At 31.7% G+C, this 24,709-nt stretch overlaps 1 protein-coding gene across 1 annotated transcript in view; it reads left to right on the top strand.

Moving 5' to 3' along the window:
• Nucleotides 1-24,370, top strand: part of LOC110999738 — a 64,738-nt gene extending 40,368 nt beyond the window's left edge. The window contains exons 3-6 of the mRNA XM_045629601.1: nucleotides 11,932-12,146; nucleotides 14,112-14,247; nucleotides 18,246-18,505; nucleotides 22,213-24,370. Of these exons, the coding sequence (XP_045485557.1) occupies nucleotides 11,932-12,146; nucleotides 14,112-14,247; nucleotides 18,246-18,505; nucleotides 22,213-22,431 (830 nt within the window). The 3' untranslated portion in view covers nucleotides 22,432-24,370. The remainder of the gene's footprint in view (nucleotides 1-11,931; nucleotides 12,147-14,111; nucleotides 14,248-18,245; nucleotides 18,506-22,212) is intronic.
• Nucleotides 24,371-24,709: the final 339 nt, after the last annotated feature.

The following is a 24,709-nucleotide window of genomic DNA, read 5'->3' as shown; positions in this document are numbered from 1 at the left end:
AGTAGTAATTAATACAAAGAATGTAGAAACATTAAACGATCATTGGACTTGCTAATAGAATCCTGATGTAATACGAGGAGTGAAGTCCCTCAACACAACCGGCTTAGAGAGGATTAAGGAATTTCCCTTTTTTCATAAGACCCTGTCTTTGAGACGTATGGCTTGTTAAATTGTGCATTAGTTCAAAACTTATACGTAACCGGTAATTGAAAAATTTTTTTGATTCGATGTTAATAAAAGAATCCGTAAGAATAACTTGTTGCATGAATGTTGTATGCAACAAAAACAATTAGCCTTGCCTGCAAGGTATCTATTTCGTGAACATTTGCTTTTTCTAATTTGCAAGTAACTGATAGGGAAGATAGGGTCCCATTGAAGCACAGCCGGGTTTCGAACTTTTTTTTTTTCATCAACTCAGGGATGGGAGTTGCACGTTGAAGTCGGTAGGCCGACAATGCTCGTTGTGTATGCAAATAATACATTTATTTTCTTGCCTTTAGCCTTAATATTTTTTCTTACTTGTTTTTTGTTTTTTTTTTTGTACCTAAAGATGATAATTTTACAGTACTTTGGTTGAAGCATTTCTAGACACGATATCGAACTAGTCTAGAAGGCTTAGAACTTCTAGACTAGTTCCAATTACCATTGGTGCTTGAATTATTTAAAAACAAGTAAAGTTAAAAATTAAAGTTATTTTTGTTCGTTATCGCAATATTTCGCGAGATTTCATTGTATTCGCTTAAATTATCAGGAATAGAAGGATGATTACTTAAATGTGTAATGATTATTTATGTGTGATCTGATTATTTTGCTTACAGTAAGACGAGACTAAGTACAAAACTTATATAAAATTCACATTTTTCCTTTAAGTTTTTTACAATCTTTTAAATTGATTTGAAACTCCTTTGAGAGGAATCTACGCGAACTCATTTGAGATTTTCAACAAGTCTCAATGACCAATATGATATTGCATGCGCCTCGCAACTGTGGTATAACTTTTAAGTACCCTATTTCAATATTGAAGTTTCTTAATGGCTTTGTTTTCATATTCGCGATATAACCCGACATCCAGTAATTTATTAAGACTGTTATCTAAATAGCCACTTGAGTCCTTCATAAAGTGGAATCTTTGATAAAGACGTTATCACAAATAAACCTGAAAGTGGTAATAACGACATATTCCTATGTTATGTTTATCAGCATGTAAACATTATAATAGTCTTAATATCTTAACTACATATTTCATTAATATATAAATAAAGTTTTGAAGATTATATATTAATTCTAAAAAGCATTAGGTTTCTTGGTAAAAATATTTAAAATAGGTATAATGTTATAAAAAAAGTTTTATAGTAAACAAATGTAATTGTTAATATTTAGTAAACCAGGACTGAAGATACCACTAAAATGCTGGATACAGATGTATTTGGACTTTAGGTTTTTAAATGTTGTTAATGTATTTAATCAATCTCTTTTCTGTTTACTGTATACTACTAATAAAAATATGTATGTAGGTACATACTAATTTTGATTAGTAAGTATTATTACACACATTTCCGTGTAAAGTTAGTGTAAAGGACAGTAATTTATCACTTTATATGGCTGCATTGCTGTTTTGGGAGCTATATTTGAGTGCTGCTTCCAAATATTGCTCACAATGGTCTCCGCGACTGTTGCAATTTTAGCCGTTTATGTAAAATTACGAATTTATGATTCATTTATTTGTTCTGCTTTTGGTGACACTCAAATAAATCTAAATAATGACACAAGTTAGGATGTTGAAAAGTATATAGAATCAAATCTTAGTCATTGTATAGTTATGTTATAAAATCATGTTTTCATTTTATGATGTGGCTATTTTTATTTAGTTTTTTCTAGACTCTAGAAAGGACACCTTGTAAGGATAAGGCTCTCTCTCTCCTAATGATTTAAGTCAGTTTGTTATTGATATGTATCGAAATAAATAAAAAGTAATATATTTATTACTCGGGAGTTATTTTTCTATTGGTAATATTATTTACAATAACTTAGTCCTTCGCGGGTTTGTAATGTGTTACGTTTTGTATTTTATAAAATAGATACATACATCTTAAACAACAAATTCAGAGAGTAAAAGTTTAATTACACTAGAAACATATATAACGATGAGGCGGAACGTGGATTTGAACTTTCACCTCGCGCGTGCCGTGACTCATTCGTTAGTTTGCGTTTATTACTTCCGCCCTACCGAGCTTTCAAGTCTGATTTTCTTATGAAAAAGTATAACAAGCATTGGCACTTTGTAACGAACAATGTGGTTTCACGTTTATTTGTAAACACACCTTGTTAATATTCGGCGAGGTAAAGGAAATAAGCCGCTCACTCAAGAGAGAAATAGTTGTCACACTTCTCGAGATAAATCATCAAGATTTTACCATACTAAGTTTACTCTGACTTGTTACTTGTTCTAGCTTAAATTCTATAACGATTATGGTTTTAATAGAGGTTTTTTATTAAGTAAGTATTACTTTTATTTCGTATCAATACTTTATTATTATAATATTGACGTTTAAGTTAAGGAATGGTTTGACTTTGTCGATACATAAATTTAAAGATTAACAACAAGTAATAAAGAACTTTAAAAATGCATTTTACAACGATTTATCAATTACATGAGTTTATAACTTCTTAATTGATAAATACAAAAGGTGTAACAATTTATTCAAATATTCCGGTACCCAATTTATTAATCGGAATTTTTTAAATTTATTTATACTATGATAATATATAATAGGTGTACACTGTTCATTGTATATCTCATATGAATTCTCTGCATAATAAAAAATACTTTACACCTATAACTCATGTTACAAGAAGAATCGGGCGGTGGGGGTCTTCCCTGAAAGATACGACCTCCAACTATTTAAAATTCGAGCGTACTCCTGCCTTAAAGGCCGGCATCGCAACCACTAAAACTGGGTGTCTATGGGATGCGATGACTGCCCGTTTTGGGCGTCCCGCAGGCTCGTTCGCCCTTATATATACATATAATTAAAAAAAAGAATTTTAAGATTATAGGAATAACAACTTATAGAAAAGCGATAACATAAAATAGTATTTCAAATAAGACATAAAGGCCATAACGATTGTAATATTCGTTTGACATTTATCACACGTATAATGGAAACGTATGAGCTACGTACGAAAACTTGGGCAATTGTATGTGAGCCCCTTGTGTTTCGTCGCTGTTTCAACACAACTCCCTCCTTTTACGATAATGTCAGTCGTTGCCATTCAAAGACGCGCGAAGTTAGCCGATGTGTGCGAAAGGATAAGCGTTTGGCTTATATCTTTGCGTATAATTTGAAATATATAGGAGTGCGTGCATAAATTCGATATAACGGGAAGGGGTTTGGTAAGCGTCTGTTAGAGGAAAGTTTATCTGCCCTCCGTACTTTGGAGGAACAAATGTTTCTAAGGTCGCATGCCTCTAACCTCTCGGCGGTTTTATGATTAAGTTATACAAACAATAGTCACGTTTGGCACATATTTTAGATTGTATTATCTGTCTAAGCTACAGGAAATAATTACGGAAAAGAAAAATAATTAATAAATAAATAAATAATTCAAAGTAAGGATAGATAGGATTAATAGTTTAGTTTTAATCTTTTTTCATATCTTATAAAATATCCATTGCATGATAAATTCAAATTTCCATCAAATGTATTTTGATATATTTATAGTAATAAAAAAGTAATCAAAAAATAATATGCAATCAAAGTTACGAAACTCTCTCTCGTCCAATAACAAGGCGTAAAATAAAATGGAAATATGAAAGTGTTCAAAAAACACTATCTGAGTGCTGCAGCTTGTTTCCCTAACTAATTAACGTTCGAAGAGTTGGCCTTTTAGGGCGGCCGACTCAGTTTACAGTTCCAATAACTGCTATTTTAACCAGTATAGTTCTATTCAATATTACGTATTACGCCACGCTTGAATTTAATAAGAAATGCTTAACAGTCTTCACATCTGCCAAACTGTTTCATCTCGCGTAAAATATTAAATTTGGAATTAACATTCAACGTTTATTAAGAGTCATCTGAAAGTGATATTGGCTATTTGAAACGAGTTATTTTCCGTTATATACTTCATGTATATAAACTGAATGTTTAACGTCAGATAAACACCGCTTTACCTAACCGCTGTAATTATTTTAAAGGTGTTTAGTGGATGTATTTTATTTAGCATGGAGTTGGTTAACGCTCTGACAAGTAGCGTTGGAGTACCAGGAGCACGAATGTCCCCGTCGCATTTAATTGCGAATTAAATGTACAAGCGCGTCATAAAATCCACATTGACGTTTTACAAGTTATATATATCAAAATGTTGGCATAATTTCAGTTAAGTCTTCGAGTTGTGTGTTAAATCTTTAGCGGTAAAATTAGTTAACTTCCTTCAGGAGTATGATTTATTCACATCGAGAGGCAACATGGCTTCTGCGCTTGATATTAAATTCCATTGGAATTGGCTTTTATGCACTCTTATTCTGCATAACATTCTTGTGACTAAATATTAATTAGTCGTGATACTTTAAGTATTTGTAAAAATTATAAACCTTTTATTCAATTTTTTTATCTGACGAAAGCTTAAAAATTACCGTTTTTATGTAATTAAGAAAATATATTTTGAAATTGGGACGCTGGATTTCCTTAGACTTTCAAAAGGTTCGTATTCAAAGTTGGCTTTAAGTCAAGGAATGCTGTGCAAGTTGAAATAAGAGTGAAGTACCCCTGTTATTCCGTGTTAGGGTTTCAATATTAGCCTGCTTATTATTCAAGTACCTAGTTTAATTAAAATACTTAAGAGTTTTCTGCATACACTGTGAGGCGGCTCATTGTAATAAAGTGCATTCAATAAGCTCAAAAATGTTTACGGTACGCGGTTTTTAATATTAAATACTTAAGATATTTTAAGTATTCTTCAGCCGACTGTATAATAGCGAAAGTTTCAAACAAAATCTTTTAATATTTATTTATTTCAATATCAAACTCCAATAAATATTTAAATTATTTTAAACCAACTATTATGAATATATTATTTAGACCTTACTTCCAGCTTTTTCAATATTAATAACAAATGCGGATTGAGCAATTCTAAAGCTCGCTGAATAGTTTTATCACCAATTTATTTTCCAAGCACTTTTCAAACTATTTACTGTTCGCAGATAGAAGGTACTTATAAAGTCTTTCTACCTGCGAGAAAAATAAAGTAGTCAGTGATATAGTGTAATTACCTTCTTTGTATGGTTTCAATTTGCCATGCATCTTTTAGCATCCACTTTAATGTTTAGTTTGAAACCATTACAAATGTATCTGTACACGCTACAAGATTTGCAGTGTAGAATTTGTTCTTTCTACTATGTGAGACTTTAAAACACAAAGATTATTAGATAGACTCTAACATAAGCCGATTTTCTCTGCTGAATGAGCTAGTTAAGAAAATCAATTGCCGCTATCATCTTATCATGGTTTTAGTGCTAGGTAGTTTCGATATAGTTTATAGCTCAGTGACCCGCACTAGATCCAAGCTTATACGGCTAACTTCACTAAAGCTCCACTAAGTAAGTTTTCAATTTATCGCGTGCAGCGCGGTTGCGGATAATGTCTTGAAGAATTTTCACCTACCTGAGCGAAACACGTCATCGCAAAATAAAAACTGTATTTGTTGAACTCTTTTTAATTGCAGGCTTTATTAATTAAGCCAAAAAACTTTACGAGGATTCCAAATAATATATTTCGTAGGATTCTGGATTTTTATCACACTGTGAGTGGTGATATTCTAATGTTGAAGATGCTGCAACAATTCAATTATTTAATTATTCAATATTTTTTTGGAAAAAAAATGTGAGATAGAAAATGTCCCTGGACACGATGGCTGTAGAGTAGAATTAATAAAAAAAAATATTAAAACAAAAATTAAAAGAGTATCCTTAAAGAATCTCTAATTTTAATAAATAAAATGTGAGCCGTCACGGGACGCCTGGCAGATGTGAAACATCGATATTATTTTTTTAAAAGTAATATGCAGAAAAGAACAGACTGTGATAGGAAATAAATATGTTATAATGATAAAATAAAATATTACGATTTTTTTTCAGATAACGATGACTATTTGTTGAATAAACATTATATTCATTAAATATTTTTAATGTGAAATTTACTACTGCATTTAGACTGTATATCATATAGTGTGGCGACGCGTCGCCACGGCATGCGTCGCCTCGCCAGAAATCGGTTTTACGTGCGGCTATAGATGTTTCACATCAAAAATATATAGTAGCTGTATATGTAGGTATATAGCTCGATCAGCAGCAATCAAATGTGATGATACAATAATATTAACCGTTACTTATATCTTTAAGTTTATTTAACAGTACACGCGAAAACTAATATAATATAAATAATAATACCACGTTTTATAACTTATCAACAAGTTATCGTTTACAATATTGTTCAAATAAATTAGGTAATCGTTTCATAAAACAATTCTTTATTCCCATAGCCACTTGAAACATCATTTATTGGGTTTTCAGGGCGCACATTTGTTATACAATTTATAAATCAAGGACGAGTAAACATATCGGAATATGCCGAAAGGCAATTGTATGAGGCATCTGGTTAGTGTTGGGCGCAAGTGGTATTGCGAGTAAACGGTTCGCACATGAGGCTCAATTAAGTGTAGATTAAACGCTTACTCACACGGAACATGTTTGTTCTTCATTTACAGCCTCGATTCGATAAACATTCTGAGTTCATATAATTTTCCGTTATTGGTTGCAAAATGTTTGTTTAATGTATATTTTTTTTATAGAACAGTGGGCAAACGGGCAGGAGGCTCACCTGATGTAAAGTGATACCGCCGCCCATGTACATTATCGATGCTAGCGGGCTCGCGAGTGCGTTGCCGGCCTTTTAAGAATTTGTACGCTCTATTCTTGAAGGACCCTAATTTAGATGTAAAATAAAATTATTTAAAGTTTGCAATGTATTTTAAATAAAGGTTTATTATGTATTATTGTATATCAAATCGAATTGTTGGCCCTGAAAACGACGACTGTGTTTGTCGTATTCGCTTTAGAAGAGTTTTATAACATCAATCAAGTTAAAGAAACAAGATTGAAGAAATATAAATAATTATATAATACACCAACGGTTATAGCTCCACTGTTTGATCTGATTATATTGAAGTTAAGGTTTACCCTCCATTTCAGCTTATAAAAAATTCAAGATCCATTGTACGGTTTGTTTGTAGCACATTAAAAAGTTGACTTATTACTTTTAATGTAAAAGTTGAGAGAAGTTTACAATTAACATATTTCTACACAATAACGTGACAAATGCTATATTTGACGGAGATAAATTAAGTTTCTTAACTATATCTCAAGTTTACTGTTTTCATCATACTTGCTTCTTGGAAGCTAATTTAGGGCATTCTAATTTGCAAACGTACGAAGTACTCAAAGGCATTGTTAACTTACAACAGGGTTCACTATTATTGTACTCAGTAATGAGACAAATACTCAACTTTATTCATCATTTTCGGAACTGGGGTCAAGGTTTTTATGTTATAAAATACGTTAACTTTAAATAAAATAGAGTTTCAGCTTCCAAAACTTCGCCTCCTGTCTTTTATTTTGACTCCCACGCGAATTTAATAAGTTACTTATTTGTGTATTAAAATTTACATTTACTACATATTATTAATAAATACCACGTTTATTTTAATTTAAGCTAGATATAATTAAAATTGGAAAGGCCTTTTCTTATTAGACTTTATAAATGTTGTTACAAAACTTATTCTCAGATATTTTAACCTTCGCTCTACCTTTTTAAAAGCAGTACCAAATATGTTAAACGCCTTGGAGCGTCATGTTTCACCAATTTTGCATGTTTTTAACGAAACGTGATCCAGAACAAATTGACTCATAGAAGCTCGGTCACGAAGGCATAATAAACCTTCGCGATTTACTAGAATATTTCGTGAAATGGAAATAGGAAATAGGTGAATGCGACTGTGGATAGCAGCCGGGTATTGAAACAATACATTATGTTTGTCAGTAGTCGTAACATCAATACACCTGATACCCATAGTGGTACCGATTACATATTCAACGAGCAACTACCAGGATTTTTATTTCAAAGCACAAAAGTGCAAACGTGGTTTATCAGCTAAATTCTGACGTGAATATGATGGCTATGCTAAAAATGTAACATTAATAATATAGTTTATCACCATGAGAAAAATTTGTTATCTGTTTGTATTGAGGAATGAAAAATGACAGTCAAAAATTTAAAAATTGCGGTTCGTTTGTCTCGGTTAAGCTCGAGAATGGCTGGAGCGATTTGGCTAATTATGATCTTGAAATATTTTGAAAGGTCAGGTAAGGTTTAAAAGGTGGTCTTTTATAAGTAAAAATTGTTACTTGGTTGTCAGATATTTTATTATAGTTATATATTTGTCAGATTACTAACAAGATTTAAAAGTTTGTGTTTCATACGTGAAGTATGGGGTCATATCTCTTTGGTTTGTTATTAAAATTTTGTATTAAGTTTTAATACGGTTTACCAGGTATTTAATAAAATTTGAAAATTCAATTATTTCACAACATATTAAATATATATATTCTGTTGCCATTGCACAAGAGTATAATTGTCACATACGAGTCCGCTTCATTATCCACTTAAGAGTTGTAGATTTTCAGTTGTTTTTTGTTGACATTTAGCTTAAATATAATTTTAAATTATATTCTACATGGTGACACAAGCTTAGTTTTTAATTTAACCACAATCGTTTGAGTTTGACGTTACTACAACTAATATGCAATTATGACAGAGTGCTCATTAATGTCTATTCTCTTGACAGTATCTGTTGTGTTAAGGATTCTGAAGCTGTCTACAGGACTCATAGTGGCGAGGGCGTGTCTTATCACCCTCTAAGCACTTGGTGTCACGATCCTGTCTACGTTACAATAGCATGGTTAGCTAAACCATGAAAAGAACGTTGCTATCAACATTATGAAGATTTATTAGTGGACAGGGAGGAAAGTACAAGAACTGCTTCTTCGTTGCATTACATAAAAGAAAAAAAAATTAAACATAATATAATGAAAAGCAACTGGCGGCCTTATCCCTTTTATTATTATTTAATTATTACCAGTTTAATATTATTAACTTTTAGGGCCTGTTTCACAATGTATGGATAAAGTGCCAAATAGCAACACAAAATTATTCGAAAGATAAAAGTTCCAAATAAGATACTTCGAATTTCATGACGTATAGCGCTATCTGACAGTCGTGAAACGCAAAAATACTATTTATCATACCAATAAGTAACAAATAGCTTATTTGGAACTTATCCGGACATTGTGAAACAGGCCCTTAATATCACAAATTCGCGTCTATTAAATATTTTCTTTCCCATAAATGTAAACTTTTTATAAACATTACAAACTAAGAGAAAGCTGACGCATCATAATGACATACTAATAAAGCTTATGCGATCATTATATTATATAATACAGAAAGTCATATACAAAGTAATTTCTCATACGATTTTCACAAACGACTTTGCGACACGCAAAAATAGAGGTGCCCTCAAACATTACTCAATTTGTTAAAGAAAAATTGGAGTTTTGCGGTAATAAATGTGCAAATTTAAATATTTCATCGCGGCACGGTCTAGAGGTTACATTGTATTACTCCCTGATTATAACGTTGTTGGGGATTTTTTTAATTTATAACTCCCTACTGCGCAGTGCGGTGTTGCGGCGTAATGCGTGCTCAAGCTAATGAACACTTTCGTCTGCGGAAAGTGATTTAGCCATGTTATAGATATTATTTCGTTTGAAAATAGTAATATTTTATAAAATAAAATAAAATAAATAAAAAATAAAACACGTTTATTTTGGAACATAAGATCATCTAGGTATCACTTATTCCACGTCAATCAATTCAAACCTGTAGGCATCCCTACTCATCGGCAAAGAAGACAGAGGGAAAAAGAGAAAGAGAGAAAAAGCCGGCGTAAAAAACTCTCGGTACTCTTTTAAAAAAGCAAATCATCAAACAATATTTAAAACAAATGTATCAAATTAATTAGAAGTAGCATAAATGTAATGCATCGTTATAAACCTTGTATATTTTACGATATTTCAAAGTAACTAGATATAGTATATAATATTGTAAAATCCACATCGAATCATTTCATTAAAAAGCTAGCTTAAAATAATAAATCTAATAAAATTAACTATCGTTAACGTCAGGGAACATTTAGTAATTAGTTTAACTCTTTTCTTATCATTTCCTTAACGGAATCCTTACAAAAACGTTCACCTTTTTTTCTATCGTAATTTGTAAAGATACTCGATAAAACTATTATTTTATAAATTAGCGAGGCTATATAACTTAATTTTATTAAGTGTGATTCATTATAATTTAAATTTACATTGCGAATACGTTTTATCGAAATGTCTCTAGTTACAAATCAGCGTAGTATATGACGTCGTTCTTCTAATATATATTCGACGCAGAAACAAACAACTATGTTTATACAGTGCGGGATACAAGAGTCGTATCTAGTTTGCATAGTATTTTTCTTGAGAAAATGCAGTTTCCAGGATTGAATAAAAATGAAATCTAGAATTGTAATCCGAGTCTTGGGGCGAGTGCAGGCACAGATAACAACACAAATACAATTTAATCTGATTACATTTTGTATTAATAATAATCTTTGCATCTTTCGTAATTTGTCTTAATAATTGGATACGAGCTTTTAAGCAAATTATGATATTATGTTTGTATTTAATACAATCTTCCTGTCCTGAATTTTTTTTAGTTTATTATTAGTTACAAATAACCAAATAGGTGTTTGTCATACAGTTTTCTAAGTAGCCGTCTAATCATTTATAAAATACTTTTCGCGTGGAAGCGTGTCAGGATCGTAAACTGATGGATGAACTATGGGAAAATTGAATTACTGATCTTGAGAGCTTTATATATTTAGCAAAATATTCTAGTATTGATATACTTCATAATATTTTCGCGGTGAAGACTTTATTCACCAATTTACTTACATTTGCGCTCCCCGCGGCTTGTAAAGTAAAATTACCCGCCATGTTAGGGTTGTCAAATTAAAAAAAAAGTTTTAAAAAGTAGATTGATAGTTGACTTTTAATAATTTAATATTCATAAATGCTTATAGAGCTTAATTAATTATTATTTTGTGTTCATATTTAGTTCCGGGATTCGTTCCTTTTCCAGAATCTGCTTTCTAAGAAATGAACTAATTGCGATTAATAATAAATGATAATAGCACCTAAGTTATTATAGTTACATTGACATAACCGTATTTCGAAGAAAAGTTAATACAATATTTTACTACGATAAAGAACTGAACTTATAGGCTACAAGCGTAGCAATCGTAACTTGAGTGCAAAACCCAATTTACGAGCTAGTCCACGGAACAAATCCCTTTTGACAAGAGCAGACGGACAATAATAATATTATGCAGGGTGGCAACCCTATCTCGGCGGCAGAATAGTGCCTCTTTTACGGCCCACGAATGCCGTCACATGGGAAATTATTTGACGTGCCGTTTAATGGATTTTTGCCTTCATAACTACCTACAGGCAAATAAAAATATGAATGTACAAGTGAAATGTATGATAGGCGTATGAAGCATATTATATTTTTTCTACGTAACGCTAAAATTAGATTTATTTAATAGTGAATTAGGTTTTTCTATTATTATATTGAATTTAGTTTAACTTAGAATAATATTTGGGGCTAGTGAGATATGTAAATAGCTTTTTAAAATTAATATTTAATTCGCAACCCCGAGGATTCCCCAAAACAAGCCTTTGACGTGTGTAAGAAATTTCTTTTTTTTTTTCAGAGTATTCAGTTCGAAGTCTGGAACTGCTGGAACTCCGGGTCCCCACACACGTTCCCTTGGGCACGAGGCCAACCCTCTCGTGCAGGTGGCAGCTTGGCCCTTCCGATGTGCTTTATTCTGTTAAGTGGTACAAAGATGGCAAAGAATTCTTTAGACACGTCCCACGAGATATTGAGACGAGAAGAAAATTCTTTTTACCGGGCGTCGATGTTGAGGTTGGTATATTTAATGTTTCCAAGTCTTCTACCGACAGTTTCAATTTCAAAATCAGTCGAATTCTATTCGAAAAACTACTTCGTTCATACTTTTATATAGTTCTAAAGTTCGCATAGCACTTATATCATATCATATCATATCATAATACAATATTCTAAATCAAAAAACGTGATCAAACATGAAATGTATGAAAAACAAACGTCATTTATTTGACGTCGTTTACCTACACTGTTTTATCAAAAGTGCTTATTTTGTATTTTTCTTTCATATGAGTTTGTGTTGTGTTGATAAGAGATGTATCAGTGCCTTATTTAAAGCCATGCACTAATATTGATTTTATGGGTACAGTTTGTACCCATAAAATCGTTGTTTGTTTGTTTGATTTTCATAAATACAACCGATAACATTTAATATTACCTCTATAGGTAAAGTAATATTCGATCGTCCGCGACACCTTCTCTCATCTAACGACGATAGTTCAAAATTATGTCAGCGTATAATACATCTACATCGCTAATCAGAGTCCGCAATGAATGAGCTAGCAAACCCTTATCAGCAGTATGCTTACAGTAAACTCGGCCCGGATATTAGCAGGTGGAGAGGCGGGCGCGTAAACACTTGCGTATGAAAACCTATTTTACCTTTCCCGCAATTAGTTTCTACCGCTATGTTAAAACTTCACTATTTGCAAAAGTCCCACAACTTAGGTGAAAATGCTATTAAAATTCCCACTTCACAGACTGCATTTGACTGCAATGGTAGAAACTTTGCAATATGCAATGAATCCTTACAGCAATATAAACTGAAGGAATTGTAATGTAGACACAAAATATGTATATATGTTTATTCCATATAACAAAATAATGCAAGTGTTAAAATTTAATAAAAACACTAAAATTATTGAATTTATTACGTGTTATTATTTAATGTAGTGAAACTTAATTTCGCTTCTCAAAGACCATGTGTTACCGTGGCATGGAAATTAATAACGTATCTGATCTCTAAAAGTGATTTCAAAAGTAAAATGACATTAGATTTTTAGTATAACAACAACTGGTAACTGGTAACTGCCTGGAAGAGATCCCTCGAAAGCGATGAGGCCGCCAGTTGCTCTCCTTTTCATTTTACTATGTTCAATTTTTATATTGTAATGTAACGAAATGTTATTAAATAAATAACAATTATATAGAAGTATTATAAAATTATTCAAAACTTTGTAGACAATACAAGTTCAAAAGTATTGTTTTATGTCGCTCAACATGTGTTTAGTGTATGTTCAGTGATTGCTTATTCTCTTCGTTATATAGCAAATAGTGAGCATGACACTACAGTGTTCACCGGTGGCGAAACGGTCTAGATCACAGTTTCATTATATTTTAGATTATTTTTTTGTCTAAAACAGATCTATAATCGCGATTTGGTAAAGACTAAGAGACATACTATGAAGGCGCTACGGTTTTTTAATGTTCTACAATATAATAGAATCAAAGGCCATCCCTCTCTATCAATTGCTTTATTATCAGGTATTCTAAGTTATAACATATTTAAATTCCATTGATTGATCTGACCTCAACATAGTATGAAACCTGACATCTCTGTACTGAGTCGCATGCCAATCATAACCAAAACAAGCTTGTCAATTTGTCACAGTTTCAAGTACGCGCCACTACCAGTAATATTATTACCTCATTTACCTATTACCTTTAATTTTATTAATTTATTTTCCTTTTATAAAGTGCTAAATATAGTTACAATGGGTCCCATAATTGTTGTGTTCATATTTAAAGCCTGCTGAAACTGCACTGCTGCAATGATTATTCGGGTCCTATCTTGATGGTTGGTTATAAGAAAAATGGTGTATTAAAATTTGATTAATAGTTTTGTTTATAGGATGCGTCAAGACTGGTTACACAAAATTACGTCAGCGATACGTTAGATTATTAATCAAGCCTTAATTATGCCAGGATTCAAGCCCAAATGGTGCCAATGTGACGTTGGCGCCTGCTGCATTGGAGACGGGCGGCCGTTACCGCTGTGAGGTTTCTGGTGAAAGACCCTTGTTCCCCACAGTCTCCGACCACTCAGATATGATCATAGTTGGTAAGTTGGAAATATTATACTTTCACAAGGCATTCAACAATTAATATATATCTTTGAGAAGAAATCCTAAATCATGGCTCCAAAAAAAATATGCACAGACAAAATTAAAAATTAAATTAAATTCGTCTTTTTTGAAATTACCAACTTAGTTCATATTATAAATTGGTAATTAAAATTCTTTTAAATACATTTTAACGGTCTATAAAGATTATTCGTATTTCTTTTAGATATCTGTATATATGTGAACGATTCCTCTGACCAATACACATCGCTTGTTCCTTATTTTCTAATTGCTAAGTTATAAATAAGGTTTATTATTGTACAACGGGAACGTTAACTTAGTTGGTGTTACATACAAAAAAAATCTAATTCTATTCCTTAGTTTAAATTACTCCTGTTAATTACTCCGGCAAGAACCCCAAAAGGGGTATGTTTTCTCCAAAGATGTCCATTTGGCTCGATCTTGTTTGTTTGGCTTCAGTTTGGACCAGCAGTTTCTTTTGATCTCGTCATCCCATCGAGTCTGTGATCCTACCTAGGTTTTTCTTGGTCCATTCACAGATGAAGATTAAAATGGAAATTAGTTTAAATGTAAATGAATGTGAATAAAGGCTATTATTATTAAATAAATATTCTAACAAATGTGGTTAATGCGCTGATGGATTTTTGTTTTTGACCCTGCGGCTAAAGTTCATTTCGCTGTTATGGCACAAAAGAATGAATAATGTAATTGCGATATTATTGAAATTGTGAATTATAAATCATAGAGTATTTGTAATAAATATACTGCTATTCGCCTCTTTTAAAATATACGTTTTAAAATACCGATTATTGAATATTTTAAAGTTATAAGTCTATATATATGCTATAGTCCTTCGTTATATCATAATATATTAACTTTATAATTGGCAAAAAAGTAATTACACGTATTTAACACACTTTTCAGTCACTTTAATTGTTCTTAGTGTGAATATAAAACCTGGAGGAAAAGTATTTTTTATTCTTTGAGCTTTGGAACAATATCTCAAGTAAAAATAATAAAGCAAAACTTTTATGTTACATTGAAAATCCCTGCCAGTCCGCAACGAATGGTGGTCACCATTCAAACCAGTATAAAATATATTAATCAAACGACTAACAGAAATATAACATATTCCTATAGAACCTACAAATATCTTTATTCGATATCAAGATGATCAGGATCAAATAATTTTAATAAACATGAATCGTTAATCGCCAATGAACGGGAAACAAGAAACAATTTAATGTTTGAAATTAGATGTATAGCAAATGTTTTCTCACGTCTACGTGACTAAACGTCTGATGACAAATATATTATATAGATATTTCGATATAAAAGAAAGGAAGAATGTAACATAAATAAATAGGCAAACGGTGCCCGTTTAAATGATTGATCAGTACCGATCAGATTTTGTTTTCAGGATTTTCATCGAGAACTTTCTGAAGAAAATTTAAAACAAAACCAGTCGAGAGAAATGTATCAGAAAATTTTCTCAAGATCCCATACAGCCTAATGACATAAAAATATAGACGGACATACGACTATACTATTATATTACTAAAATACCATAGAACAAAAGGCGAACGGGTACATCTAATGCTAAGCTAAACTGCCAGTAGGCTTGCAAGTGCATAGCCGACCTTTTAAGAATATGTAAGTGCGTGCTCCTATTTCACCATGCCTCCTGCTGATAGAGGACAAATCTTTGTTTTTAATTTATTTTATTATTTTTTATTACTCAATATGTCATATGGAACATGGTGTAGTGGTTGCAGCTCCTTACAAACATTGTATAAAAAAACTTGGCGATTAAAAAGAGTGGCGGAGAGTTTATTGCCAGTTCTTCTTTTCCGTTCTACGCCCTTGATTTGAGAACTGGCAGTAAATGTAAAATTAGATTCATTTAATTTTTTTTTTTAGAGATTTATAAGTGTACAACATATGTTACCTATATGAATAAATGAATTTTGACTTTGAATTTGTACGATGTTATCTAGAAGGATATATCCTATATCCTCTATATCTCTGCAATACAGATACCAGACAGTTATCGTATTCCCTGAAAGCAGTGTCATAATATTTTTCTTATTTAAAGAAAAACACTTTTTTAACGGATTATAGATATGTATTATTATATTTAAACTTATAATTATTTGTACATAATTTTAAATTTAAACCGACGTTTCGCGTGCTTTACAGCGTGCGTGGTCACGGTGACTGAAGACAAAGGTGTTAAATGTCAAAAAGTATTACAGCTGCAGAAAATGTTGTGTTATCTGTATTTATTTCCCCGGAGTTGGTATCGACTAAAAGATGTAGGGTTTTTGCAGAAATTGCTCACGGTGTCTTCCATTTTCGCGGGTTGTTTATTTTGAGATTTTAATTTGGATATTATTGGATCTCTATTGAAATTGGCGTGTTTTTTGATTTCAATGGCTTCGCGTACCAATCTTGGGAAGAATCTTTTTTCTTTCGCAAGTACTTTCGGTTGGTCAAAGCGTATGTAGTGATTAGGCCTATCTAGTGTGTGTTCACAGACTGCTGATTTTGTGTGTCGTCTATGTCTTATGTCCGCGATGTGTTCCTTGAGTCTGCTGGACATATTGCGTTTAGTTTGCCCTATGTAAGACAGGCCACAGTCGCAATCCAGTTTGTATATACCTGCATCTTGCAATGGGGTGTTACTTTTGATTGGTCTTAGGAATTGCTGAATCTTCTTGTGCGGCTTGAAAATTGTATTAATGGAAGCTCGTTTTAGGACCCGGCTAATTCTATCTGTAACTCCCTTCACATATGGCAGGTAAGCTGGCTGGCGAGGAACTGTTTGTGTTGTTTTTGTTTCTGTGATGCAGCCGGGGGATGCGCAACTTGTTTCGGTGTAGCACCTGTTTGACATGCTGTAGTTCCTCCTTGAGGTGGGCCGCATCACAAAGACGTTGGGCTCTCTGAAACAAACATTTACCGACAGAGAGCAGTTGTGACGGGTGGTGGTGGGATTCACCATTGAGGTACCTATCTGTGTGGGTTGCCTTTCTGTGTATTGTGTGACCTAGTGTGCCATCTGCTTTGCGTATAATTAAAATGTCCAAAAAGGGCAGACAGTTGTTGTTTTCTTTTTCAACAGTAAATTTAATGTTCTTGTGTATTGAATTTAAATGCGCTAGAAATGTAGATATTTTGTCATTGGGGAGTACTACAAATGTGTCATCGACATATCTCTTGTACAGTCTAGGTTTAACCGGGGCATTGGCCAAAGCTCTCTCCTCAAAGTCCTCCATGAAGATGTCAGCGACTATAGGTGACACCGGAGAACCCATGGCTACTCCATCAACCTGCACATAGAACTCATCTTTCCACATTAAGTACCCTGATGTGAGACAGTGTTTTACAATATCTACATAATCTGGTGACATGTTCTGTTCCTTAAGTCTTTTTGAAATTATATCTAGGCAGTCATTTAGTGGTAAGTTTGTAAATAGTGACTCAACGTCAAAACTCACCATAGTTTCGTTGTGGAGTAATTTGAGATCTCTACATGTTTCCACAAAATGGTAAGAGTCCTTGACATAAGCACTAGTGTGCCCCCTGAGAGGGGATAATATTGATGCTAAGTGTTTGGCTAATTTGTATGTGGGTGAGTCGATATGACTGACTATTGGTCTTAAAGGATTGTTGAGTTTGTGTATTTTTGGCAATCCATACATTTTTGGAGGTTTTACACAGGCTGTTGCTAAGGATTTAACATCTAGTGATAGTGTTTTAGAATATTTAGTAAGAAGGCTGGATGTTTGTTTTATTACCTTGTTTGTGGGATCTTTATCGGTATGGAAACGTCGGTTTAAATTTAAAATTATGTACAAATAATTATAAGTTTAAATATAATAATACATATCTATAATCCGTTAAAAAAGTGTTTTTCTTTAAATGTGTAAAAGTTATGTAAATAAAAGACAATACTATTTTTCTTATTTTTCAGCTCTCCCAGAATTCGGTCCTGTGATTACTGGCTCAAAACTGCGGTACCACGTTGGTGACCGTGTCCAAGTAAATTGCACTTCTGGAAGGTCAAGGCCAGCGACACGGCTTTCCTGGTACATTAATGGAGAACCAGCACCCGCAGCAGCCGTGCTGGCACCAGAATATCACAGTCATGAGGACGGCCTGGAGACTACGAGTTTGGCGCTCGAATTCAAAGTTAAACCAAAGCACTTTAGAAAAGGAGACCTCAAACTCAAAGTTAGTATTTTCTTATTAAATATGTCGAAATTATCGTACTTAGCTTTATTATAATTGGAATAGTTTAATGACGATGACATTTTTAAATATAATAAGTGTTAATTAAAAAGTTTCTCTACAAGGGCATGAAGATAAGATAAACCAAGTTTTAGGATATTATTATGTTGGACTTTATCGATATACATATTTACAAAGATTTCTTGAATTTGATTTTATTCTTTATAATCGAAATATACCTAATAATAGTAATTAGTATCTCTAATAACGATAATAACGTATAGTTTTATTGATATAAACCGAAAATAAAGTGTCTATATACTAATGTTGGAATACTATATCATAATCGAAAATGTTATAACTATTTAGATCCTCATTTAATGAAACGAAGCCTGTTCTAGAATAATCTATTTGTATAATAATAATTTCACTAATTTTTGATCAAACGTATATCAATGTTCGTTCGTTCATTTCAGCTTTTTTAAATGTATACCTATTATGTGTAGACTGAACAAAACATTAAATTTTTTTAGATCCACCTACAAATATGATTTCCACAATTTAGTAATGTATTGTGATTTATATAATATGTACACCTGATTTCCAGTTTAAATTTATTTATTCTAAAACAAAATCAAATTATAATTTCTGTGTATAGGTAAAAATGTATACTTATGAACAGAGAAAAAAATAATGGTTCTAAATTTATATTTACTGCCACTTCTTAAATCAAGGGCACGTTCAAGTGGCAATAAACTCTCCGTCACTCTTTTAAATTGCCTGCTCTTTTACAAAATGTTCAACAAGAGCAACCATTACATCATGTTCTTCATCACGCGTTACATAAGTAATTTATTGTTATAAAAATGAAATATAAATAAGAATACCGATCGTTTCACCTCTAACATCAAGATGCAGTGAAGCTAACATTACTGAAGGAATACGCAAACACGTATTATCAAGGTGAAACAAACCAGAAAATAATGAATACATAGCTAATACACACGGTTTGTCTCCACATTAAGTTAATTATATTTTATTGCTAAAACCTTGCTAACGATCGGCATACTGATACATTGGTATAAGAACCATAATATAGAAATTTAATGTGAGAAGCACTTACCTACAAGCAAATATGCCGTACACCATTATATCGTTACAGTGATAATATAATAAACATAACAATTAAAGTTACAAAAATCGATTTTAAGTTGTAAGGTGAGCAACAATGGAAAACCAGACCTAGCTCGTTTATCAGAATGCTCAAAAAGAAGATTATTATAAAATAATCTTCATTTTTCCACACTGAAAGAAGTTCCAAGAAGTGTTCGGTGGCCGTCGATGCATAATCTTATACTAAGTCCGACATAATACTATGAAAACAATTCAAATAGACGCACGTTCCTGTATTTTTGTCGCTAAGAGCACGTATTTTTTCCCTGCAAGTACTGCAGAGCCTATTTGACAAACTTTCTATATGTGGGCCCCAATGGAGTTTACAATAGCAAGTGATTCCTAAGAACACGTTCTTATCAAAGCGTATTTGCTGAACTTAAATGCGTTTAGCATAATCTTCTTTAAAAATATTTCTATCTCTCTGCTCTCTAGCAGCTGCTAGAAAATAAGATACAACAGCAAATGATACATAAGGTTGTTGCAGACTTTTTACTATTAAACATATTATCCTGTATTCTTTAATGTTACATTCATACAGTAACTTAATTTTCGCTTTAGAACACACTTTTAATAAGCTGAAATAATATTTTATCTCGAAAAATTTTCTCATCCGTTTTCCAATAATGAAATTTGTTATCTTTTATTTATCTGAGTTTTTTGTTCATACCGGACGATTTAAAATAATTTCGCCATGGGATGTTGAGTTTAATTGAAAATGTTCACTCTGTGCATTCCGTAACAAATATTTTTTATAATGTCGAGATTTCTCAATATAATGGGTTTTCTTAATGTATTGTATTATTGGGTAAGAAACACCTGTCAGGCTTTCAAAGAATTAGGGTTTGTTGTGTTAAGAATAACGAAAAATAATATTGCCGAAACAATTTACACACATAAATTTATATTATGTGCCGAGTGTCTTGTTTCGATATAATATGATATGGCACTTAATATAGTGAATAGAGTTGATCGTTTAATGAAATTGTATTATTATAATCTATACGGTGACGCTCTCTACGAAAATACATAGTTGTTGATGACAGTATGAAATAATTTAGGACTATGCAAATCCGTAATGACAAACGACAAGTTATCTATTAAACGGTTATTTACGAACTAAATATTTGGAAAACTTGTCAAAATTATCATCCCTTATCTAAAACTATTTTTTTTTTTAATTAATTATTTACTCTACTCCCCCGCCATCGTGTCCATGGACTTTTTCTATCTCACAATTTTTTTCAAAAAGAAACAAATACATTTCACTACTTCCAATACACTATTTTCTAAAAGTGTACACATACATAAACAATACATAATATTGACATAGACATAGACATATACATATTATTTATTACAAACATTATTGCATAAATATAATTAAGTTATACATTCATACAGACACCGAAAGTAATAATTTAATGAAATTGAATTTAGAAACACCGTTAAAATGTTCGTTTCTAAAAATATTGTTTTTTTTTAATATTGTTTTCATCTAATAATCAGTGAAGATTGATTTTTGGCCAAATCTTATTTTGTTCGAATGTCTGTGTATGTATGTAATTAATTTGTAGTTTAGTACACGTACTCCCCTGAAGTTAGTGATAGTACTTCATAGAAACTTAAGACATCAACTCCAGACTATTTTCACTGCTATTCAGTATAAATTCTATTTATTACATTATGTAAAGTATTCATTAATATACACATGTAAGACACACATACTTTCTTTGTAGAAAAACTCTATGTTAATTATACCAGGTACTTCTATTACTAAAATTACTACAATTGTAACGAACATGTCTTTTTCCGATACAAACGCGAAAAGGATAAAAGCCAAAATCTAAACAATTTGTCAAAATCTTTTACCGTTACCATTCTACATAATGCACGTATTATGTTAAAGATGTAATTATTAAATATTTCATTTTACAACTTAATCATTAAAGTCATATTTAATACAGAAATAACATAATACATAAAAATATATCTAATAACTAACCTTAAAATTTAATTATTAAAAAATATTATTAAAAGGAGTCCCTTTAGGCAAGGTTCCGAAGATACTGGCAGCGTTCCTCCTTTGAATAGCTAGACTAATTCTTTGTGCGAGGTAGCTGCCAGCTCTTCGTTCTCCTGTGATGTCGACATATATATAAAGATATATATGTTTTTTTTATTGATAAAGATTGCCAACGCTCGGCACACTGATACATTGGTAAAAACAAACACAAAATACAATTTTGAATGTGATGAGCAATTAGAGGCAAACATGACATTCATTTAGAGCACATACAAAAATCAATAGAAACAATTTTTAAACAAAACAAACATTACAAAAAAGAAACAATTACAAAAAACTAAACCAAAATCGATTTTAAAGTGTGAGGGGAGCAACTCTGGATACCCAGACCTAGCTTGTTTATCAGAATGCTTAATCTGGACACCGGAGAGCTTTGACCAAAACGCGTCCTACGGAAAGGAGGGACAAATGAAATAACGGGATGCCTATGTTAAATATATCTTTGTTGCAGTGTCTAGCGACGATAGCTACAGTTTACTGGCGGAGCAACGAAGAAAGTGTTCAAGGGGAGAGGATGAAGGGCTATGCACGGTCTCGAGAACTCGCTGAAAATTCTCGCGCCGATCGCGTCCAAGCCGCTGGCTGTGCGAACCCAACTGCGCTTACAACCAAATTATTACTGTTTTTCCTGATTATTACCAATAAAGTAGAAATGTTTATACCTTTTTAATTATTTTAATGTTTACATGCATTTAAATATACAAACGCGTAAAATGTTTTGGAAGCATTATTTACCAGTGAAATCTCTCTAATTTTTCTTCTGACAATCTGAAAGGCCTATTTGTTCATTGCTGTTATTAATTTGTATTATTGTCATGTCAAATAATAACACTTGAATATTATAGGTACGTAAATTATTCTGGAAACATTTTCGACCAGAAGCCACTCGTATGTACAATTTGATTATATTATGAATGATATAAATTTTCATTTCGGTATCAGTGGTTAATAACCACAAGAGCTTAATAACATATCATGAGGAAAATTTGAGATGTAATAATTTCTTTTCTCAGTAAATTGTTTAATAGATATCAAAACATATATAATATTTTACTGTAATGCCAAAAAGAAACATCTAATTTATTAAAGAAAATAACTTATAACTAATTCTCTAAAGAAACATTGCAGCTGAGAAGCTTTGTATTCATTTTCAGATTATTCGCTTTTTGTTATAAGCTAAACGTTTTCTTAGGATCGTTAACCTAGTGCAGTTGAAAACAAAGAAAACAATATATTGGTGAAATAAACAGTTTAATAACTAGTCACTTAATCAAAGCTTACGGATAATTAAATTAAAATAAAATATTTCTTAATATACAGGGACAATAGAATAGACGATGGTTATGAATGTCCTAGTACTAATAAAACTTCAATTTTGGATGGATATAAAAAGTTGAGATCAATGTTGACCAAGGCTTCAGAGTGTGATTCACATACATACACTTTCTTCCTATTTTGCGCATTTACATTTGGTGAAGGAGATCGTGAGAAAACTGGCTTGCCTTAGACCCAAAAAGTTGAGGAGATCTGTCAGGCACATAAGGCTGATCACCTACTACTCATTAGATTGATAAATTATCATGAATCAGATATATAAGTCCGAGACTTAGAATGTTGAATTTGATACGGTTATAATTTAAGCTAAGCGGACATTCTGTGTATCGAGTCTGCAATATTCGGTTACTTTCAAATTTTAGTCCAAATTACGAGAAACCAACCTAATTCGATTAGTACAGCGAATAAGTTAGGGTCCTTAGTATGCCGCTAAGGTACGCTAGGACGAGTAATGAAAGAATATCCATGCAGACAATCAGTTCTTAATCACTATTATATACATTTTTAATTGTGTTAAATTACTAAGTCTATTATTAATTGTTATTCATGTAATATTTGTTTAAATTACATTATATTCCTGAAACTATATGTTCATAAAAACTAAATACAAATTTACCTAAACTATGTATCAATTTTTTGTTCGTCACAGTAGAAATACATTAAGATTTGGTATAATTTTCATCTGTATACGATTATAACTCGCTATGGGCCATTAATAACGCCAAACAATATAAAAAGTTTGATTAATTTAGTTTTTATGAATAAAAGAGGAGTGTATCGTCATTGTCGGAAGTGGATTTTATAATGATCATTGAACATTGCAGACTCGGCAGTTCATACAAAAAGACAAAAATCTTAAATTGAAATAATAAATAAATTTTAATATATTTCTATTCAATCGATATAAATGTTTAAATCTGTGACATTTCATGTTTATTGTGATTTTCATGTCCGCATTACCGCTTCAATATATTGTAAATAATGTAAAGTTTTAAAATCATTTAAAAATGTTTAAAATAGAATAGCGATTATTTATGATAGTATTACTTAGGAAACGGAGAAAATTTTAATATGAAATTATATTGGTAATTAATAAACGTATTATTTTTTCGCTTTTGTGAACTAAATTTTAATAATATTATCATCTTGATAGGAAAATGAAAATTATCTATATACGAGGTCTATTATTGTTCAATTAAACTGTTGCTTATTGTTGTACATTTCGTAGATTAAGTATAAATATGTAAATAATGAGTTAAGTAGATCGAAGTAAATATGAATATACAGAATTTATTGTTATTATTTTTATCCTTAAATCCCTTTTAGTTCAACCATTTGGTTCAAACATTAGTGTTTATGTGGAGATTTTTTTATGTCATCATTACCACATCGTATTTTAAAAATGCCAAAAAAATATTTTCATTAATATTACTAATTATTTGTTTCTAGAGTTAATAATACAGTTGTATGTTAGTTTTTCATTGATATTCATTAAGACCACTTTCCAAGAAAAACTAGAATCTCAATATCAGTAGGCTCACCTGATATTATTTGATACAACCACCCATGGACACTCTCAATGCCAGAGGGGTGTCACTCGCGAGTGCATTGCC

This window comes from Pieris rapae, chromosome 9, assembly GCF_905147795.1.
Source record: "Pieris rapae chromosome 9, ilPieRapa1.1, whole genome shotgun sequence".
Taxonomy (NCBI): domain Eukaryota; kingdom Metazoa; phylum Arthropoda; class Insecta; order Lepidoptera; family Pieridae; genus Pieris; species Pieris rapae.
Note: the sequence above shows the minus strand (reverse complement) of the source record. Positions and strands in the feature narration are given on the sequence as shown.